Source organism: Pleurodeles waltl, chromosome 11 (genome assembly GCF_031143425.1).
Source record: "Pleurodeles waltl isolate 20211129_DDA chromosome 11, aPleWal1.hap1.20221129, whole genome shotgun sequence".
Classification (NCBI taxonomy): Eukaryota; Metazoa; Chordata; class Amphibia; order Caudata; family Salamandridae; genus Pleurodeles; species Pleurodeles waltl.
The window spans coordinates 112,166,011-112,188,805 of NC_090450.1; the positions used below are offsets into that span (position 1 = coordinate 112,166,011).

Sequence of the window (22,795 nt, forward strand, 5' to 3'; positions counted from 1 at the left end):
CACCATATTTACAAAGTTGTTCAATGCATGCATTGCTCCGCTTTACAGGCCTTTGTGCTACAATATGCCTGTGCCAGGCATAATGTATTCAAAGGGGACATTCCCCTATTAGGGGTGCCGAACAATGGTGCAAATAAATCTAAGAGATTTCTTTGTATCATTTTTTTCAACATTTTTAATGCCTGCTCAGAGCAGGTATTAAAAGGAGGCTCCCAATGCTTTCAATGGGCCTCTGGGTGGTTTGCAAGATTAGCACCAGAATTGTTGATGCTAATCCTCCAAAGCGCCGAACTAGCGTAAAACATTCCGATGCTAGTTCCCTAACTACTGCCATGGTGCACTGTATATTAAATATGGCGCACACATGGTGGTGTTAGGGGTGCCAAAGGGCGCAAGACAAGTGGCGCTGCCTAGGTGCACTTTCGCTTTTTATAAATATGCCCCCAAGTTTCATTGTTGGAAAAGAAGTGGAAAGGGGGGATTCCAACTGACTCTTGAGGATATTCCACCTAAATTACAGTACAAAGGGCCTGATTACAACTTTGGAGGACGGTGTTAATCCGTCCCAAATGTGACGGATCTACCACCTACCGTATTACGAGTCCATTATATCCTATGGAACTCATAATACGGTAGGTGGTATATCCGTCACATTTGGGACGGATTAACACCGTCCTCCAAAGTTGTAATCAGGCCCAAAATGTATTAACTAAAATGGGCAAGTGTATGACCGCCTGTGGTGTTCATGATATTACTGTGACTTTAGATTTGATGGGGTAGTAATTCACAGAAACATTGTTTCAACAAGTTTATACACACTTACATTTCCAGAGATAAAACCATTCCTGCAAATACCTCTTTTTATGCAGTTCTGTCACATAGCTTCACATATAAAATATATATATGACAACTAGAACAGGATTCTGAATGCATATTTCAAATAACACTCTTCATTGATGGTGCCTTTTTTATCCTGGGGAACAGCACAATTGCACTTGGCACTTTAGGTCTGATTGTAGAGCACACAGAAGCCCTAAACAATGAGTGAGACAGTCTGTTCAATGTAATAGGGTTAGATGTTTCAACTAGCTATACAATGCATTGTGAAAGATGATGTTTGAGGAGAATAAAAGAACAGAGTGTTGAGCAGTATGTAAGCATGACTGGGTCAGATGGACACCAACTGTAAACAAAGAGTAGCTAAGAAGATCCATTAGAGAGTTTATGGAAGACTTATCCTTGGTGACATAGGACGGGTCTTGGTACATCAATCACATACATAGAATCAGTGTAAAGTCTGTATAAAATCAGTGTAAAGTCAAAGAATGCTGGTGCACCAAACATTCAAAGAGATTATACATATCAGTTGAATTCAGTATACCATGAAAAAACGTAGTTGATATCACCCATGTTAGGGGAAGTATAAATAAAATAAATGACGCCAATGTGGCGCAGCGCTGGGGCTCTTATATCTTTCCCTTAATTTCTTGTTTTGGAGAAATGTGATCAGCAGAAAGCAAGCAAAGGCACGCTGTAAAGTAGACATGAAACTCACAGTCTTACCTAAATATTGATTTCCAAAAGGACTCGCTTGAAGCCTACTATTTAACTGTAATATCTATCTTTATGCGCAAGTATTTGAAGTTTGATGGCTAGTAATTCATCTCTTTTTTTTATATTAGTTCCTTGTTAAACATAACAAATGAAAGAGGTATTATCGTCACCCGCTCATCATTTCCATCCAGCGGAAAGTGGTCAGGACACTGGCTCGGAGATAACACTGCTGCCTGGGATCAAATGGATAAATCAATCATAGGTATTATGCGCTTTCATTTTCTCTTTTTTTTTGGTTCCTACGTTTTTGTAAAACTGAGGCCTGAATTAAGAAGTCATTAGTGAGCTTCAACATTTATTTATTTTTAACTCCTAATGATGGCCTTTATGTTGAAAATATGGGCATAAGGCAGGTGCAGAATTATTTGTGCTCATTGCTTTTTTTAATGCACATTTTTAAATCCGAAGCTTAGCACCAAATTAGTGCAATAATTATTTTTAGTTTTACTTTATGAAATATTGCTCTTCTGTAACTGAAGAGCAGTCTTCTCTAGGGTGAAATAGTTAAGGGTTTGTACTGAAGTACACTAGAACATCTTAGTAGAGCTTGAGGCAAGTTTTAGCTTTTCAAATTCTGTACCTAATTATGTATGAATGTGGAAAATAATGTCCCTCTAAATAAACATTTCTCCTTCTAGGGTCACAAGTATCAATGGCGCAGGAGGTGTAAGGGTCCCACTGCACCCCAATTTTCTTTTTCTTTTACTCCCAACCTGTGGTGGGCATTATCATTGCTTGATTTGGGCCCTTTGCTCACCTGTTAAGCATTTTGGGCCAGATTTACTAAAAGGTGACGCAGCGTTGTACTACACCAAAATTGGCAGCATCACTCTGTGTCACTTTAGAAACACAGGGGTGCGCCGTATTTATTGGAATACAGTGCACCCCTGCGTTTCACCCTGTGCTGCCGCTAAATTGAAATGCCTAGTGTCAATGCAGGCATCCTTGCACCATCGTGCAAGGATCTCTACATTGAGGGGCTTGATTGTTTATGTGTAGGAAGGTGTCCCTTCCTGCACATAAACAATCAGTAATGGCAATTAGGGACTCTGTTTGTGCTGCACAATGCAGCACACACAGAAGTGCCAAAAAGTCATTTTGAAATGATTGTTTATGTGCAAAAAAGGACCACTTCCCACACATAAACAATAATTTCTGGCATTGTGGGAGAATGCAGCACACATAGAAAAAGCAAAAAACGAGGAGAAATGCAATTATTTCTCCTTGTTGCGCCTTGCTAACACCACCATTTGGGTGGCGTTAGATTTTGGCGCTCCCTCAGGTTTATGAAAACGTTTAAATATGAGGCAGCATCAAAATGAAATGGGTGTTGCTGTGGCACGCCCACAGCAACACCTATTGCACACCCATTCCACGCAAAGGGCTGCGTGTGAAGGAACCATATTTACAAGGTGGCGTTAAGCCTCAAAACGTGGCTTAATGCTACCTTGTAAATATAGTGCAGGGCATTGCGCCACCAGAGCGTCACAAAAAGTAACCCCCCTGGTGGTGCCAGGAGCTTCGTCTGTACGTTTGTCCAGTTCTGTGGCTTCCATTAGAACAGGCATCAGAAGTTACACTAGGGTCCGTTAGTTGTTAGGCATTAACTAAAAAGCAGTTCTTGTTGTCTTGTACTACCGAAACAGGTAATTTCCTTCCTTGTATTAGTGTCAATGGCACAAGGGATTTATGATAATATAGTTTATTACAGAAATCTGTAAGAATTGTGCAAAATTGGGAGAAAGTATACAAAACTGCACAACATTAAACAATATAATCTAAAAAAAACTCGAAGTGGCACGAGATACTGCAAGGTGACTGGATCAAGCAGGAAATGCGTTTAGTAGGACATTTTCTGGGACGCATGTTGTTTCAAGAAAGAAAATAAGCAGTACAATATAGTTTGAAATTCGTTGGACTTCAAGTATTTTTCATTAAGTGCATTTATAAAATAAATTCAAATTTTCCACTCCTACAAGGTGCCTTTGCTATATTACTGTTTCTACCCTTTCATATCATAAATATATTCACTTAAAGCACTTTAGTAAAAAAAAGACTACTCCCAATAATCAATTGTGTTACAAAGAAAATCAATATCATTATTGAAAATAATGTGGCGAAAGGGTGGCACATTGAGGCGTAAACCAAACTTTGAAAGGCTGTGGATCTGTTATATCTGGGTTGTTTTGTATTCTATAGAGTGGAGTTGATATCTCCTTTTAATTACATCACACTTTACCTCACTAAATGCTTCATTGATTGCAGAATTTTTTTACTTGTAGAGGGAAAGAATTTTATAATGTCAGCATTGATAGATCTCCATCTGCTTATATTTTAAGCCTCCTATTGCTTTCCCTACAGTTACAGAACCCCTGATATGGCTAATGATTTGAAACCTTAAACCTTAAAATAAAACATGTCATCCATCAAAGTTAATTTTTTTAATTTGGAGTTTAGTTAAGTTAGGATTATCAGTTAAATTATCGCATATGCCTTCCAACCTGTGTTGCTGCATTTGCTAAGATAAAAGGTAACGCCATGTGATTGTAACAGGGTTTCCACACTTCTACTGATAAAAGAGGTATCCCACTTGTTTTGCTAGGCCTAGAGGCCACGACATGATAAAATCTAGTAGGGTTCCCTGGATGACACAATCCTGAATACTGCAGGCATTCAGCAGGACAATTGAGATGTTATTGGGATGTATCTAGCCCACTTGTCAAACCAGTGTCCTCTGGTTCCCTGGTTGATCCATGCCTGAATAGTGTGACCATTCAGCATGTGGATTGAGATGATACAGGGATTTATCCAGCTCATTGCTCACAACTGTGTCCAAAACAATCAAGATTGGGAGAGGTTCTATGCCTGGGTAGACTGCCCCACACCATATCTTTTCCTATAATAAAATATATCCCTAGTAGCTAGTGTGCTGGTTGGTGATAAACTCACTCTGTGGATCTGGTGACAGGAACACTGTAGGACCATTTAGTCACGGGGGCGCGCCCAGAGCCTGGATGGCCCATGTACTTCTTTTTTTTACCATTTTTCATGAGTGTCTAGTGGGCTTTCTTCACCTCTGGTGGGTAGATTGGGACTCCGCCCTCTAGTCTGCCCCCAGGAAGGCATAAAGACTGTTGCACCTGTTCTGGGATTAGTCATGGTCTGATGTCTGGGAGAAGTGCCTCACCCCTTCTTTTTATTGAGTTGTTTATTCCTGGTGTCAAAAGAGCTCCATGCCATATCGGGAGGCAGATTTGTGGTAGGTTTCATGGGGTCCAGAAAGCTTGAGTGCCAGGGTTGGAGGAAGCATAGGCCTATGCCCAGGGAGCGCTCCCCAGAAACAAGGTTGTCCCTGGTGGCTAGTGGGATGAAACCCTACTTGAATATTATGGTCCTAGTGCAATCTCGAAGCAGAAATCTACCAGTGAGAGACAGCACTGCACATTGGGGCTTTGTCCCCTTTCCAGAGTTGCCACTCGCACAGAGAGCAGTGCACAGGGACACAGCTTTGCCCCAACACCAATCAAAAGTGAAAGCAAACCGTGGCATTAGCACATTCTGCCTTCACTTTTGTTTTATTTTCACTTGTGTGCTCTTCACAGCTAAATTAAAAAAAGCATCACACATAGGATCCAAGGGCACTTTTTTCTTTGTGTTGCTGCTTTGATTTAATTGAAGAAAATAAATGTGTTCTATTTTTTTATGTGTGGCCGTTGACATACTGCCATCAACTGCACCATGGAGCTAGTGAGGCAGCTCATAACGTGTCAACAACTATACAAGGAGTGTTAAGTAACCATTTCTACAGGAATGACATACAGCAATTCTACTCATCTACTCATTAAATTAGTTTGTTGCAAGGTGGAAAGTAATTTATATCCCAGTCCACTGTTCTTGCATTCACTACTGCTCCTACTTATTTTTATTTTTTGTTTTCTTAGATGGAATTAATATCAATGTTATTTGGAATTTAGGGCCCGATTACAACCTTGGCTGAAGGGATTACTTCATCATAAACGTGACGTATATCCCACCCGCCATATTACAAGTTCCATCATATCCTATGGATCTTGTAATACATTGGATGGGATATCTATCACGTTTGTCACGGAGTAATCCACTCCACCAAGGTCATAATCAGGCCCTTAGTCTTGGTATTCTTTTTCAAGGACACAAAGGGCTAATTAGTAAAACACAAAAACTAGCCAGGATACAAATTGTGGAGATATAAAGGACTGGGATTTTAATTCCACAATGACTCAAGCTTTTTTCCCACCACATTTTGAGGGGATTTCTCACAGATCAGTTCTTATATTTGTAAGACTGCATATTTGTCATTGTCTACCACTATCCTGTAAGGGAATGCCCAGCAGACCACATATGCCCATAAACATTTACTAGGCAGTGCATACTTGGCCTTCCAGCCTGTTGTGATTATGTTTCTGGCTAATAGCAAATATAGGTTTGGGCATTTGTTTTCATGCTTCTTTTTACAACATTGTGACAACTTCTGTAACAAACAGATCTCAGGGTATCTAATAGGCTTGCTCCCTGTTGCTTTGTTAATTTCTTCAGCTGCTGTCACCTACTCAATGTGATACTCAAGCACTTCTTCCCCAAAAAGTGTCAATCTTGTCTGAGTCTTCTTGTGTGCTTCTTGTGTACCTTATTCATAAATCACAATCATCGTATCCTTGATACAAATCGTTTTTAAAGATTGAAAGAGGAAATAGAAGTTTAGGTGAAATTGCAATATTTTGTGCTATTCTATGAGGTTTCATGTTCTATATAACACAATTGTTGCATTTTAGCTCTATCTCTGCTATATACAGTTATGTATATCATGTCTTTGGGAAAGGCTGTTTTTTGTTATGTATGCAATTTCTGATTGTATGTACTATTTTAAAAAATAAAAAAAGAATTAGGAAATGTAAAATGTTTTAAATTAGCTATACACATACCTTTATTGAATATCATGTTTTGAATATTATATCAAAAATAATAATGTTAGTGAATGTAGGTAGCATTTAAAAAAATTGTTATAAATGTTATTTTATAAGTAAAATATAGTTTTATATGCGTGTATCATTTAACACACATTTAACCTGACGTGTTAGTGGTCTGTAACAATGTGTGTTCTTAGTTTGAGGTTCATATTAAATATTTTACATTAATTTATATTCATTTTGAACATTACATTATTACAATATTATAAATGGTGTTATTCAAGAGACATAATCTGTAATTTATTTCCTGTATTTTCTAAAATGGACATTTTCACCCTGGTAGCAAATATTGCCACTAATAGGCAAAAATCTACTTAAACTAACTTTATACTGCTAACTTCTGTTAGAGGGGTTAGAAACACATGAGTAAACCAAGGTGTAAATCTCCGTTCAGAAATATTGAATAGCAAAAAAGTAGAGACAGTATTTGAATAATCTGTAAATATGCACAGTGAACTGGCAGAACAACTGGGGCTTGTGGCATCTGGGCAAGGATAGATTGCATAGTACCATAAATTATATTTGCCTATAGATTGGGATTATAATTGGAATTATTTGTGCAGCAAATATATTAGTGATGAATTTATTGAGAGAAGTACCTGGAAAAAGGTAATATATGTTTTGATGGTTGCTTCTGCTTTGAATAATACACATTTCTTCCTACTTCAAAGAATTTTAAATCCAATTATTTTAGTATCTAGACTGCTAAACTGTGATTAATTTGCAAAGCAATCCTGTTACATCATATATTCTGTTGAGAACAGAATGGTTCAGATGTACATGAAAATATCTATAGCGTGCACAATAGTAAATAAAATAATTCCCCATGGTTTTGCTTATTCCTAATGGGGAGATTAGAAGACACTGTGCCTATTTCCCTGAGAATTTGGAGGTTTGTTTATGCACCAACTCTAAAGAATCAAAAACACACATAATATGCATATGTAAGTGGTTATTATTTTATTAAGTATAAGTGGTGAAACAGTCTTAGTCCTCTATTTCTCGATTATGTTATTTATTGTTTTAAGGCAGCTGTTGATTTAGATTTGAACTACATTTAGAACTGAATTTAGTTGGCCCTTGTGATTTATGGAGTTGCAGTCAGAAGTCAGGATAATATTTGCGGACTTGTGACAATGTTGTATATATGTTGTAATATATTGTGTATTATGATTTTATAAGGGTATTTTATCATTTACATAGGTGTGATTTTTTTAGTTAACTGTCCTATAAATATATTTTGGTGCCATAAAAGCTATCCTTGCTACAGGGGGTTTAAGCATTTTTTGACAAACCTTTTGTACTGATGCTGGGAACTCCATCTGTATAAATCTGTATATCTCTGCCCCTATTTTGTGAGAAACTGTTAGAAAATGGAAAGGAATACTGTTTTAATGATGCTTTATGGACCATGTTTGTTAATGGGTATAAATTTGGATAAAATATAGATTGTACAAATGTGTTATCTTTCCATAAAAACCACTTTTGATTGATTTACAAAGTATTTTTTTTTTTTTTACAGGCATGATGGAGTTCAGTCTCTTTGGAATTTCATATGTGAGTTTTTTTGTTACTCTTTAAAGTTATGAATTTTCAATATTTTTTAAAAACATGTCATTTATTGTAAATTATTTTCTTCAATCCAGACGGGAGCAGATATCTGCGGTTTCTTCCAGGACACCACACGTGAATTATGTGCACGATGGACACAGTTGGGAGCATTTTACCCGTATTCTAGAAATCATAATGGGAAAGGGTCTAGGGTAGGTTAAGGTTCACTTTTATATATTGTGTTTATTATCCTTCTTTACATTGTGCATTTATTCAAAGCCCATGGATGACACAGGTTTATTTTCAGTTAATGCAATGTGCCAGTTTGAGAAACGCATGTACATAGCAAACCTTTTTCAACTATTGACTTAGGAAAGGAAAACTGTATGCTGTCCCAAAGAGTTACCAACCAGGAAAAAAGTTTAAAGCAGCACCTGTCAATTTAATGGACAAGGACAGCTTTAAAAATGTTTTCAATTTGGGAAAGCAAATGCATTAATGGTGGTCTGCTGTTTCTTTAATGCTACTATTGCTGCAATTGTAGGCACTCAAAGGTAAACATCATTTTCCACATGCCTAATCAATATGTTATTTTGTCACCCCCTGCAAATGAAAATGTGTGAAAGACCTGTTAGTATGAAGGACACACAACAAATCACATCCCCATTCACAAACCAGTAGTTGTGCAAATTACACATCCCAGGTGTGTAAATAGTTATTGCACACAAGGCAACGTGAATCTAACCTAAATCATGGACAAGCACCAATTTTGTGGAGAATTTTATAGGACATTAGCACAATAATTTATAATTTGATGCTTATTTCAGTAACAGTTGACACCAATGTTATATGTATATGCAAACCTTCTGAGAGACTGGCCACCATACATCCAATTACCAACTTACATGAAAAAATGATATGTCAATCTCACATAAGTAATCTTTTTAGTAATTAAATGGATGACCAAGAGAAACTTCTTCACATGCCCTGGAACTATTCTCTACCATGATTGTTTTCCACATATTTTCAGTTGGGTCCACAAATGAAGCTATTTGATATTAAAAAAGTTTATTTCTGAGTCAGGGAACCATAGAGGGTGGACCATATATTCTTAAAAATGGGACATTGTCAAAGTGGATATTCTACTAGAATTACAAAGTATGACAAACAGTGGGATGTTTGGGTTTTCTGGGTGGCTAGCCCTATTTTCAGGACATTCCCACCTCACTGCTGTCAATACAAGGGTGACTATATTCATAAACTACCTGAAGTGAGGAAGAGGTCAGTGTTCATTTACTGAGAAGATAATATAAATATGCCCTATGTTTCACACCATTCCGTGGCTATAAATGCACTCTCCTCAATTTCCATAGCTTTCCCTGAGCTGATTTGTAAATCTTTGTGTTTGAAGTTATTTCTTTCTTTGTAATATCTTTGTGGGCTGAGATTTTTTTTCCTTAGAAAACTGAAATAAGAGATACATCGAAAGATTTAGCATCTTTTTGCAGAATTGGCAAATGGCATATGCGGCAAGGAAAGAGCAAATCCAAGTCAGTATACTTGTGATAGATCCACTCAAACATAGAACACAAATTGCCAAATTAGAAAAGTAAACCAGCAGAAAGACAAATATTGGTCTTTTTTGAAAAGCAGATATAATTAAATGTATTTTCTCATTTTAGAGGCAGGATCCAGTTTCTTGGGATGCTGATTTTGCAACTATGGCCAGGAATGTACTTAATACGAGATATAAATTACTTCCATACCTTTATACTTTAATGTTCGAAGCACATACTGAAGGCAGTACTGTTGTTCGTCCATTACTACATGAGTAAGTACTAGTGCAAGACATTTTAAGGAGTATTGATTCTTTGCTTCTATTTAAGCACTTTGATCTCTAAAAAGATTTCTATGGCCTGCATTGGGCTATCCACATCTTGCACAATTTCCTGTTTTCTCACATCCACTCAGCTGGATACATTTCTCTTTCTGAAGTGTTGAACTGAGTTGCATTGTCATGCTTGAAATGCTAAACAATATCTGTGTTGTGTGTGCTTTGGTATCAATGTTCACCAACAAATGACTTAAGGAAAATTGAGGGAAAGGTACACAAAATAATTTATATTTCCTAGCAAACAAATGTTTGGAAATAGGGATTTCAAGAAAAAAAGCATTACAGGAATCCCTATTTATGAGTACATGTAAAATCCATAGTACTCCTCGTGATTAGATGTTATGTGACAATAAACATACATTTGTGCACCATCTGGCACAGATAGTTTTTGTGGTATGTTTCAGGTCATAGGCATATTATTTGAAGCATAACATTTGGGTATAATATAATACCTATGGAGTCATTTAGACCCAACTTGCCAGAGACCATGGTCTCCACAATTATAGTAGAGGACCGTTTTCCCCCTCTTGAGAGGTCCCTTCCTGCCTGGCATTTGGTTTTGTGTTCTGAAGTCAGCCAACTCTGTTGGCACCATGCTTAAAGTGCCTGTTCAGCAAACATTTTTTTATTGAAAACATAGGGCCCTCACTACAAGGCTGGAGGTCTAAGGACCACCAGCCTTGCTGTGATGGTCAGACTTCCGAAACTGTGGTAGTCCGACTGACACATTATGACCCTGGCGGTCGGACCACCAGGGGACCGCCGTCCTTGCCAGAAACATGGTTCCCAATGGTCTGACAGTGGTCTAAGTTGTTCTCAGCCACAGCAGTGGTGAGTTCAGTGCCACCTGTCTGATTACAACTCTAGTTCCTGCCAGCCTTTCCATGGCAGTCTGACCATCATTTAAAGGCTGGTGATAAGCCAGTGCTGGGGGCCCCCCTGCCCAGAACAGTTGGATTTAACATTGTCTGCTTCGCAAACAGTGCTCATTCCAAGGGTGCTGGGGGGGCCCCATATGACAGCATTGGCCTCAGCTCCAGGTGGAGCCGAGACCATTGCCGCCACACAGTTTCCATTGGGCTGGCCAGCGGAAACCTTGGTTTCCACCAGGCAGCCCAGTGGAAACCTTGGGATGAGGCTGGTGGGGAGACCACCAGCTCCATAGCTGTCTCCTCACCGCAGGTCTGGTGGTTGGCTTATCTGACCGCCAAACTCATAATGTGGCCCTTTAACTGCTAAATAGTGAGTTTGTTTTGTTACAACAAAACATAAGTGACCCTGATGTATAGTGAGTTTTCTCCCTCACTGTGGGGCATAGGGACCAAGAAGATGTAAAAACTAGAGAGAAGTGGGTTGGAATGGCATAGATAGATGTGAGCATTTGCCTCCCAATAGGTTGTTTTTTATTGTGTGTTCTAGGCTGCATAGATCTACATGTCATACATTTTGCCAACAACATTTTAGCCATATTTTTCCTGCCAAAACATTGTGAAGAAATAGCATAGGGTGCTAAATTTACACATGTGTGGTTACCGTTGAACTCGGAAGCCTCTTTTGGGTGTAACCACAAGTTTGAACCTGAAACAGAATTTGAGTCATTCTTCTAATCAGGGCCTCAGGCTTTGTTGAGGTAGGAAGTATTTAGTGTGGGAATAGGTAGAACTGGCAGCAAAAGGAGCCATATGAGAAAGGCTGTTGGTGACTTTACACCTGGAGAATATGAAAAGAATGGCAATGTAAAAATGTGAAGCATAAATGCAGTGTATATACATTAAGCAACCACAACAGTTTGCATAACTTTAAGTTTTGTGGTTTTCTCCAGTTGAATATTTATTTCTGATTACTAAATTATTTTGGTCACACAATATGTATTTTCTGCATTGTACTGCTTGTGCGCTTTGAGTATTTAATATCTTAGAAATGTGCATTTTTTAAATTGAGTTTCTAACCCACGAAAATGTTTGGATGTTTATATTAAGAATATGTGTTTATTATGTCTCTATGCTCATTTAATATCTGGTTTATGTAATCAATAATTAGGTTTGTGGAAGAAGTAGAAACATGGGATGTATACAAACAATTTTTGTGGGGACCTGCCCTTCTGATAAGCCCTGTGCTGGATGTAAGTCATATTCCTCAATTCATGCAAGCTAACAATATCAGTAAGCATATGTATATAATGTTGCTTTTGTTTTTGAGGCTGCAGTTAATTGTTTGTGGTTATTTTACAGATTGGTGCAAATTCTGTCAATGCCTATCTTCCTAATGCACGTTGGTATGATTTTTACTCAGTAAGTAAAGAAATCTTTTTGGACTAAAAATAAAATGGTTCATTTAAAAAATGCATAACTATTACAAATGTTTATGCATGTCTAATAATGTTCAGGACACATCACAGATGTAGTTTCTACACAGCATCTGGAATTGATTATGTTTGCACTGCAGAAAGTCTGCTAATTAGTTACAGTACAAAATCCTTATTAGAAATTGTAGAATCTCTACCCAATTAATACTAGTGAGATAGCGATTCTGTTTGCGAATCACTTTCAATGGCTGTCAATACTGGGATAAAGTCCTGTGAGGGACAGCCGACCTCCTTACCGACAGGTACATTTCCGCATTGGCAGATGCCAGCATGGCAGCCCTGGGTAATTTATAGAGACATGAGCGCCATTGTTTGAAAAAAAAAAAAAACTCTGGAGTACTTCTAATAGACATAAGGCTGTGCATGCTAGAGTGCCATTTTGCAATTCACAAATGGAGGCAAACTTTTCTTGTTGCCTCTTTCTTTTAAACCTCAAGGAGTGATTACTCATTGCCCGTCACAAAGACATTTGTAACTCAAAGGGCCTCATTATGATTTCAGCAGATGGAAAGCCCGTCTGCTGAAATTCTGATGGAGAGGTTGGCGCCATTGTGTCTGCCTCCCCGCTGGGCCCAGTTTGAGTTTCCCTCTGGGTCAATGGGTGTAAACCTCAGTTTCCACTTGCTGGCCCAGACGTAAACAGCCTACAGCATTGTCTCCAGCTCGTAATAGAGCCAGCAGCAATGCTGTAGTGTGCCAGCACCCTGGCAATGTTAACTGTCTGCAAGACAGACAGTGAACATTGCTATAGTGCTGGCCAGGGCAGCCCCTGTACTGCCAATGGCAAGTGCATGGGCAGTGAAGGGCCCCCCTGCCCCATTCTCTGCCAGCCTTTTCATGGCAGTGCTACCGCCATGATATCACTTGCGGAGAACAGAGTCGTAATCCCTAGGGCAGAGCTGCTTGCAGTGCTCCCCTGAAGAATTAGGAACGCCTTGACCGCCAGACCGCAGGGACAACTATTCCTGGTAGTGCTGGAGGTCCAACCGCAGCCCGACCACCAGGGTCATAATATGGTGCTCAGACCGCCACATTGGCAGCGGTCCTACCGCCACCGTAAACCTGGCAGTCATGAGGTCATCAGGTTAGTTATGAGGGCCATAGTGTGTATTTTGTAAATTCAAATTGAATTTGAAAACCTTTTGTACATTACAAGTCTGGTTCTTGCAATCAAAAAGCCTTTAATTTCAGGAACTACAGCCTTTGTGACTGGAAAAACAATAACTCTTTGGGTTATAGTAATTTTTAAATGAACAAATCCATCACATGCTTCTCAGCTAACATTTTTACTTCACATGATCTGTGCCTTTACAATCATTGCCTTAAATTTTTGTCAGAAACATTTATGGAATGCTCGGGTGCATAAAGAAATATGTTACCATCTACAAGGCACTACTTTGGTGGAACATGATCCACTTGAATGTGTTCTGGACAGGTCCCCTGCACTGAGAAAATTATTAATATATATGCTGCTTAGTATGGTGCCTATTTTCTAATGTTTCACTCAATGCAGGGCAGCAAGCAAAGTTGCTGTGCTGCATTGTGTATAATGGAGAGAGCAGAATGTGCCATATCTACTAAGATATGACACACCTCTGCTCCCTCCTAGTGCTGGCACACTGTATGCTGCTGGATGACAATTCATATACTCTTGCACCATGCTGCAGAGGTGCCTACATTATGAACAGGATTGTTTTGTTTTCATAAAAACAATTCTTAGCAGAGGTGTAATTAAACTTGAGGGGGACCCCTGCTCTCTGGCCAGGGTGGTTTGCTGAAGGGACCCTCTGGAGCTTGGTGGCCTCTGCACTGTGGAGGCTGAAGAGGCATTTCTTATGCCACTGATCCTTAGAGGCAATGTCCTCTTTGTACATGTGCTTCAGAATTAGGAAAATGTGGAAAGAGGAAACAACAAGGAGAAATAAAAGTATTTCTTCTCATTACCCCTCTCTGTGGTAGGCACTACATTTTGGCACAAAAACAGGTTTGCTCCGTTTAATAAATCTGTGATTGCACCAAGTTCTTTGGGTGGATGCAAAGGAACACATATGCTCCTCTCATGGAAAGCCTACCTAAGTGTAACACAGTGCTGTGCAGGCAGCTGCATTGCATTACATCTCTTTACCAAGTCAGTCAAGCCAGTGTACTTCACCTGAAAATGCATCAGAATGCTATGCCTTACTCAATGAGGTGTAATAAGGAGAAATATCTTTATTTCTCCTTGTTATTTGCTCTTTCCATGTGTGCTGCATTCTGCACCTCACAAGGACAGAGGAAAATGCCTGTACAGATTGTGTGCAGGACCAATCCTGCCTGTAATGCAGGCACCCTTGCACTATGGTGCAAGTTTGCCTTCATCGTCTCTATGCAGCACCCAATGAATCGCACAAGGCGAGAGCATAAATGCTCCATATCCTAATAAATATGTAACATTTCAGCTCTCTCCCTACCACTCAATGCCCTGCAGCGCTGCAACTTTACTTGCTGCCCTAGGTTGTGTGAAATATTAGTAAATATGTCCCTTAGCTTCTTACCAGTTATGTTAGGTACTGGAGAAGGCCTTCAGGAATCGCAATATCGACAGGACTCTGGAGTTTACTTGTGAGTACTGACCTTTAGCGCCAAGCCGATGGCTGACTTTCTTAACTGGCCCCTTAAGTCAGGGGCATACCATCATCCCCTTATCGGCAGGGGAATTGACTCACGGGTATGGGGTTCCACCCCTAATGATGGAACATCCAACGACATAACAAATCCATGGCCTTTCTGACATGATACGTCCCATCCACAGTGCATATTATAATTGTTAGAAATGGGTTATTTGGTTGGCAGTCAGGTTACCCCCTGTCCAAACAAGGACCCTCACTCTAGTCAACGTAAAAGAGAATCACCCTCAGCTAACCCCTGCTTACCCTCTTGGTAGCTTGGCACAAGCAGTAGGATTAACTTCAGAGTGCTAGGTGTAAAGTATTTGTACCAACACACACAGTAATTCAATGAAAACACTACAAAATGACACAACACAGGTTTAGGAAAATAGAGAATATTCATCTAAAGAAAACAAGATCAAAACGACAAAAATCCACAATACACAAGTCAAGTTGTCACTAAGAATTCAAAAAGGGTCTTCATGTAATTTTAAACACAACGCTAACACTGTTAGCAAAATGATGCCTTGAGTGCATCAAAAATAACCCTGCACTGGTGAGTGTGCGTCAAAAAGGGCTTACGATGCATAGATTTCACTCACGAGCGAGACCTTGCATCGTTTCTCCTTTAGTTGGGTCGGAGTGTGTCATTTCTTCTCTCCGGAGTAGAGCGATGCGTCGATTCAGTCAGCACTCTTGGGTCTTGGCAGGCCTTGCGTCGTTTTTACAAACCCAGTAGTGTTTACATCAGAAATTCAGCCGCACAATGGTCTGAAAACCATGCAGCGCAGGTTGCGATCTCTTCGGTCTCTGTCAGTGATGCTGCACATCGTTTCTCCAGCTGCAGGCATCGATCTTCCGGTTGTGTTACAGGTGAGCATCGATTTTTAGACTCAAAGCCGGCGGCACGTTAATTTTTTAGGCCGCAGATCAGAATTGCGTTTATCTTTTCCCCCCCCGCACGGCAGTCTGTGCATGGAATTCTCACTCTTGGGCTGCCAGCTTCTCATTTCAGGGACCCAGGAACTGGAGGGGCACCACTTGGCAGAGTAGGAGTCTCTCTGAGACTTCAAACAATGGGAGGCAAGCTCTAAATCAAGTCCTTGGAGATCTTCACAAGAAGGAAGGCAACACAAAGTCCAGTCTTTGTCCTCTAGCAAAGGCAGAAGCAGCAACTGCAGGATAGCTCCACAAAGCACAGTCACAGGCAGGGCAGCTCTTCTTCCTCAGCTCTTCAGCTCTACTCCAGGCAGAGGTTGCTCTTGGTTTCCAGAAGTGTTCTAAAGTCTGTGGTTTTAGGTGCCCTTCTTATACCCATTTTGATATTTGACGTAGGCGTACTTCAAAGGAAAGTCTCTCTTGATTGTGAAATCCTGCCTTACCCAGGCCAGGCCCCAGACACAAACCAGGGAGTTGGAGAATGCACTGTGTGAGGGCAAGCACAGCCCTTTCAGGTGTGAGTGACTACTCCTCCCCTCCCTCCTAGCACAGATGGCTTATCAGGAAATGCAGACTACAACCCAGCTCCCTTTGTGTCACTGTCTAGTGAGAGGTGCAACCAGCCCAACTGTCAAACTGACCCAGGCAGGGACTCCACAAAGAGGCAGAGTCACATAAATGGTTTAAGCAAGAAAATGCTCACTTTGTAAAAGTTGCATTTTTAAACGCACGTGATCTTAAAATCAATTTTACTAAAGATGTACTTTCAAATTGTGAGCTCAGAGATCCCAAACTCCACATGTCTACACTTTAATCAGATTTAAAGGTAGGCCCCATGTCAGCCTATGAGAGGGACAGGCCTTGAAACAGTGAAAAACATATTTAGCAGTATTTCACTCACAGGACATATAAAACACATTACTATATGTCCTACCTTAACCATACACTGCACCCTGCCCTTGGGGCTACCTAGGTCCTACCTACCTTAGGGGTGCGTTACATGTATGAAAAGAGAAGGGTTAGGCTTGGCAAGTGGGTACACTTGCCAAGTCAAATTTACAGTTTAAAACTGCACACACAGACACTGTAGTGGCAGGTCTGAGACATGATTACAGGGCTACTAAAGTGGGTGGTACAACCAGTGCTGCAGGACCACTAGTAGCATTTGATTTACAGGCCCTGGGCACCTCTAGTGCACTCTACTACGGACTTACTAGTAAATCAAGTATGCCAATCATGGTAAAACTAATCAACAATACAATTTACACAGAGAGCATATGCACTTTAGCACTGGTTCGCAGTGGTAAAGTGTTCAGAGTTCTAAAGCCAACAGCAACAGGTCAGAAAAAATAGGAGGCAGAAGGCAAGAAGATTTGGGATGACCTGCATAAGCAAAAAAGTCCAACACGCCCCCCTACCAGCCTAAAGCCAGGGGAGAACAATCAATACCTTAATGTACTTCCCTGATTGGGGCGATAGAACAGGGACCCAGGCCCACAACAGCAGGGGCATGTTCCAGTTCCGCTCCTTCCTGACTCCAGTTGGATCCCTCTGTCTATACTATCAGAGCCCACTAAGCTAACCCATGGGGAACCCTTCTCCACCCCTGCAGATACCATCTGTGCAGGACCTAACTTTACTTTGCTCACAGATGCATCCCAGTAGACAGATAGTACCACCAGGGCCAACACAGTGTGGGGGGCGGTAGCCCCAGGTGCCAGGCACCCTTTGACCACTCTCTCTTCCACCAGGTCAGGTATGACAACCTGACCCTGGTCCTCCCCTTTGGGGCTCTTTACCCTCCCTCCTGGAGCAGCACCCCCAGAGTTCAACATTATCAGGGTGCTTGTAGAAGCAGTCCTGCACAATTCTTCCACCAGTGCAGGGATGTTAACCTGCATTGTGGTCCTCCGACCTGGGGTCTGTACCTTCAGGTTGGACCAGGGGTGAGGCTTCCCTCCCCCTGCCCTCCATTCTGGGGCCCTGCACCCCCCAACTAGGAGTGGCCCCCCAGAAGACGACATGGTAGGGGCACTGTTAGCAGCAGCCCCTTCCTCCAGGTTAGGGGGGACACCCTGAACCTGGCCTTCCAATCCAGGGTCTGTATCGTTAAATTGCAATGGGTTCAGGGGTGAGTCTCTCCCTCCCCTGCCCTTACTCCCAGGGTTCTGCACCCCCCCTCAGGGAGAGTACCCCTAGAAATCACACCAGGGCGGGTGATTGGTCAAACCGCCCCCCTTCAGGTCAGAGTTTTCCCACTGCACCTGATCCTCCAGTCCAGGATCTGTACCCTCAGACAAGACAACTGCTGGGCAACACAGGACTTCCTGGGGGGGCCCACCTACCCCCCACCAGGTCAGAGTTTACCCTCTAAACCTGGTCATGGAACCCAGAGTCACCACCCTGCAGTTGAACCATTGCCTGCAACACCAGGACTTCCTGGGCGGCACACTTACCCCCCACAAGGAACACACCATCCCCAAGGGACACACAAAAGTCTAGCTGGCGCAGTTCTCCTAACCCCTCCCCATCTGGCAGAGTCTGGTTTCCCCCGACCCAGAAATGGTCTCACCAAGGTCATTCCTGGGGGGGCTCTGCTCTCAGAGCTGACTCCTGACCCTCCAGGTTCTCCACTGGGGTCCGCAACCCCCCTCTCAAACCTCTGTCTGGAGTTCTGCACCCCCTCACTAGGAGTGGTACTGCCAAGACACCAGAACTGGTGGAATGCTGGCTACAGCTGCCCCTCCATTTCTCCTGATACTGTGGGATCTCTCTCAGCAGATGGCCTATGGTAGGGATACCCAGGAGGGGCTAGGCTCCCCTCCTGGGCATCCCTCATAGAACCCTCCAGGACCTGTGACTGGATCTCCGGCACCCTGGGCCTCAGCCCATCCCCATTCCCTCTCCTCTGAGACTGGACATGGGGTCCCTCACCCATCCCACTGCACTGGGACCTACCTGGGACACTACAATCCTTTCCTACCTCACCTGGTTGGGAAATACCTAGACCACTACCTTCAGGAGGAGCACCCGCAAATGCCTCTTCAGACTCTCTGGTACTCACCCAGAGGTCTGCTTCCAGTGTAAGTTCCCTGGTGTCAGAGAACTCACACTCCACCTGGTGTTGGCATAGCTGTGGAAAATAAGGACTAGACATCTGCTCTCCAGCAATTACATCACTCATCCCCTCACATGAATTAACCAAAGTACCCTTCACCCAACCATCCAGTGACTCAGCTTTGAAATAACACCCCACATCACCCTCCTGAGACTGGTGAGACAGTACCTGACTATCCCTGACACTCAAACCACACTCTTCTGGGATGTCTCCACACTCCATAACCAAAACTTCTACCTGGAGGGAACCTCTCTCCCTGTCAATCTCACCTAGAGTCAGTAGAGTGTCCCTCCCACCAGTAGGAATATCACTCCCCATGCCAGTTCCCCAAACCGCCTCAGGGACCCCGTGCATCACTGGAGCTACCTCATACCCCTTAACCTCCCGGTGTGTGTTAACTCCCTCCTTCAAATAGGGCACCACATCTCTGGGCATGTTCACTTCTTCAGCAGTACTGGACACAAGATTTTTGCTCCTACCATGTGAACTGGACTCAGCCCTCATGGATTCCAGCATCAGCTCTTCACAGCTATGCTCTTGAGCTGCCAACCTTTCTTTTTCCGGGGCTCAGGCTCTCTTCTCCTCAGCCCTCTCAAGCTCTGCATCTAGCTCTTCCAGGCTCTGCATTCGAGCTAGGAGCCAATCACCTCTTTCTGTTCCCTCCTCAGGGCCACTGCCCTCCTCCTCAGAGTAGTCCTCCTCCTCAGACTCATCTGGTGGTGTTGCCTGACAACGTTTCAACTCATACTGAAACAGGGCGGACTCAAGATCCTCACTTATGGATTTCTTATTCACAGCCAGTCCTCTTTCCATGCAGAATTCTTTAAGGTGGCACTTTTTATAGATAAATAGGTGCCAGAAGTTGACTTCCATTCTGCAAAGGCTTCACAACCAAAAACCAGAGTCCCATGATATCAACAATATATCCAGGAGGACATCAGAGAACAAAAAGCAGAATCACAAGACAAGTACTATGTGGTCACGTAGTGGGGTCTGAACTTAAAACAGTAGTGTACACTTAATCACTGTATGTCAAGTACAAATACAAGTCCAATCCCATACGCTGATCATGAATGTTAGAAATGGGGTCTTTGGTTGGCAGTCAGGTTACCCCCGTCCAAGCAAAGACCCTCACTCTAGTCAGGGTAAAAGAGAATAACCATCTGCTAACCCTTGCTTACCGCCTCGGTAGCTTGCATTAGCAGTAGGCTCAACTTCACAGTGCTAGGTGTAAAGTATTTGTACCAACACACACAGTAATTCAATTAAAACACTACAAAATGACACAACACAGGTTTAGAAAAATAGAGAATATTTATCTAAACATAACAAGACCAAAATGACAAAAATCCACTATACACAAGGCAAGTTATCACTAAGAATTCAAAAAGGGTCTTCATGGAATTTTAAACACAACACTAACTCTGTTAGTGTGAAAATGTACCTTGTGTGCGTCAAAAATAACCCCGCACTGGCGATAGTGAGTCAAAAAGGGCTTGCGATGTGTCGATTTCACTCAGGAATGAGACCTTGCGTTGTTTCTCCTTTAGTTGGGTCGGCATGCGTAGTTTCTTCTCTCTGCAGGAGAGCGATGCATCGATCTGGTCAGCACTCTCGGGTCCAGGCAGGCCTTACTTCGTTTTTACATGCCCAGAGGTGTTTGCATGAGAAATTCAGCCGCACGATGGTCCGAAAACCATGCAGCGCGGGTTGCGATATCCCCGGTCTCCGTCAGCAATGCTGCACATCATTTCTCCAGCCGCGGGTGTCGATCTTCCCGTTGCGTTGCAGGCGAGCGTTGATTTTCAGCCGCAAAGCCGGCGGTGTATCGATTTTTCAGCCGCAGATCTGAGTTGCGTCGATATTTTCCCTTCACGGCGGTCTGTGCTTTGATTTCCCACTTTTGGGCTGCCAACTTATCCTTTCAGGGTCCCAGGAACTGCATAGGCACCACTTGGCAGAGTAGGAGTCTCTCCAAAGGCTCCAGGTGCTGGCAGAGAGATGTCTTTGCTGTCCCTGAGACTTCAAACAACAGGAGGCAAGCTCTAAATCAAGCCCTTGGAGATCTTTACAAGAAGGAAGGCAAAACAAAGTCCAGTCTTTGTCCTCTAGCTCAGGCAGAAGTCGCAACTGCAGGATAGCTCTACAGAGCCCAGTCACAGAGAGGGCAGCTCTTCTTCCTTAGCTCTTCAGCTCTTTTCCAGGCAGAGGTCCTGTTCATTTCCAGAAGTGTTCTAAAGTCTGTAGTTTTAGGTGCCTTTCTTATATCCATTTTGCCCTTTGAAGTAGGCTTACTTCAAAGGAAAGTTTCTCTTGATTGTGAAATCCTGCCTTGTCCAGGCCAGGCCCCAGACACACACCAGGGAGTTGGAGAATGCATTGTGTGAGGGCAGGCACAGCCCTTTCAGGTATGAGTGACCACACCTCCCCTCCCTCCTAGCACAGATGGCTCATCAGAAAATGCACACTACAACCCAGCTCCCTTTGTGTCACTGTCTAGTGAGAGGTGCAACCAGCCCAACTGTCAAACTGACCCAGGCAGGGAATTCACAAACAGGCAGAGTCACAGAAATGGTTTAAGCAAGAACATGTTCACTTTCTAAAAGTGGCATTTTCAAACACACACAATCTTAAAATCAACTTTACTAAAAGATGTATTTTTAAATTGTGAGCTCAGAGACAACAAACTCCACATGTCTATCCGCTCCCAAAGAGAATCTACAGATTTAAAGGTAGCCCCCATGTTAGCCTATGAGAGGGACAGGCCTTGCAACAGTGGAAAACGAATTTAGCAGTATTTCACTCTCAGGACATATAAAACACATTACTATGGGGGTGATTCTGACCCCGGCGGTCTTAGACCGCCGGGGCCAGGGTCGGCGGGAGCACTGCCGACAGACCAGCGGTGCCCCGCAGGGCATTCTGACCGCGGCGGTAAAGCCGCGGTCAGACCGGCAACACTGGCGGGCTCCCGCCAGTGTACCGCTGCCCTGTTGAATCCTCCAAGGCGGCACAGCTAGCTGCGCCGCCGAGGGGATTCCGACCGCCCCTACCGCCATCCAGTTCCCGGCGGTCCGCCCGCCGGGAACCGGATGGCGGTAGGGGGGGTCGCGGGGCCCCTGGGGGCCCCTGCAGTGCCCATGCCACTGGCATGGGCACTGCAGGGGCCCCCGTAAGAGGGCCCCTACAAGTATTTCACTGTCTGCTTGGCAGACAGTGAAATACGCGACGGGTGCAAATGCACCCGTCGCACCTTCCCACTCCGCCGGCTCGATTACGAGCCGGCATCCTCGTGGGAAGGGAGTTTTTCCCTGGGCTGGCGGGCGGTCTTTTGGAGACCGCCCGCCAGCCCAGGGATAAACTCATAATACCCTCCGCGGTCTTCTGACCGCGGAGCGGTATAATGGGGGCGGAATTCTGGCGGGCGGCCTCCGCCGCCCGCCAGAATCAGAATCACCCCCTATATCTCCTACCTTAACCATACACTGCACCCTGCCCATAGGGCTACCTAGGGCCTACCTACCTTAGGGGTGCCTTACATACAGGGAGTGCAGAATTATTAGGCAAATGAGTATTTTGACCACATCATCCTCTTTATGCATGTTGTCTTACTCCAAGCTGTATAGGCTCGAAAGCCTACTACCAATTAAGCATATTAGG

The 22,795-nt window shown here is 43.0% G+C and overlaps 1 protein-coding gene across 1 annotated transcript in view; it reads left to right on the forward strand.

Annotated features, from left to right (window-relative positions):
* SI (sucrase-isomaltase) overlaps positions 1–22,795 on the forward strand; it is a 632,954-nt gene that overhangs the window by 565,845 nt on the left and 44,314 nt on the right. Inside the window, exons 61-66 of the mRNA XM_069213228.1 lie at positions 1,683–1,816; positions 8,143–8,177; positions 8,267–8,383; positions 9,854–10,002; positions 12,106–12,187; positions 12,297–12,356. Coding sequence (XP_069069329.1) covers positions 1,683–1,816; positions 8,143–8,177; positions 8,267–8,383; positions 9,854–10,002; positions 12,106–12,187; positions 12,297–12,356 — 577 coding nt within the window. The remainder of the gene's footprint in view (positions 1–1,682; positions 1,817–8,142; positions 8,178–8,266; positions 8,384–9,853; positions 10,003–12,105; positions 12,188–12,296; positions 12,357–22,795) is intronic.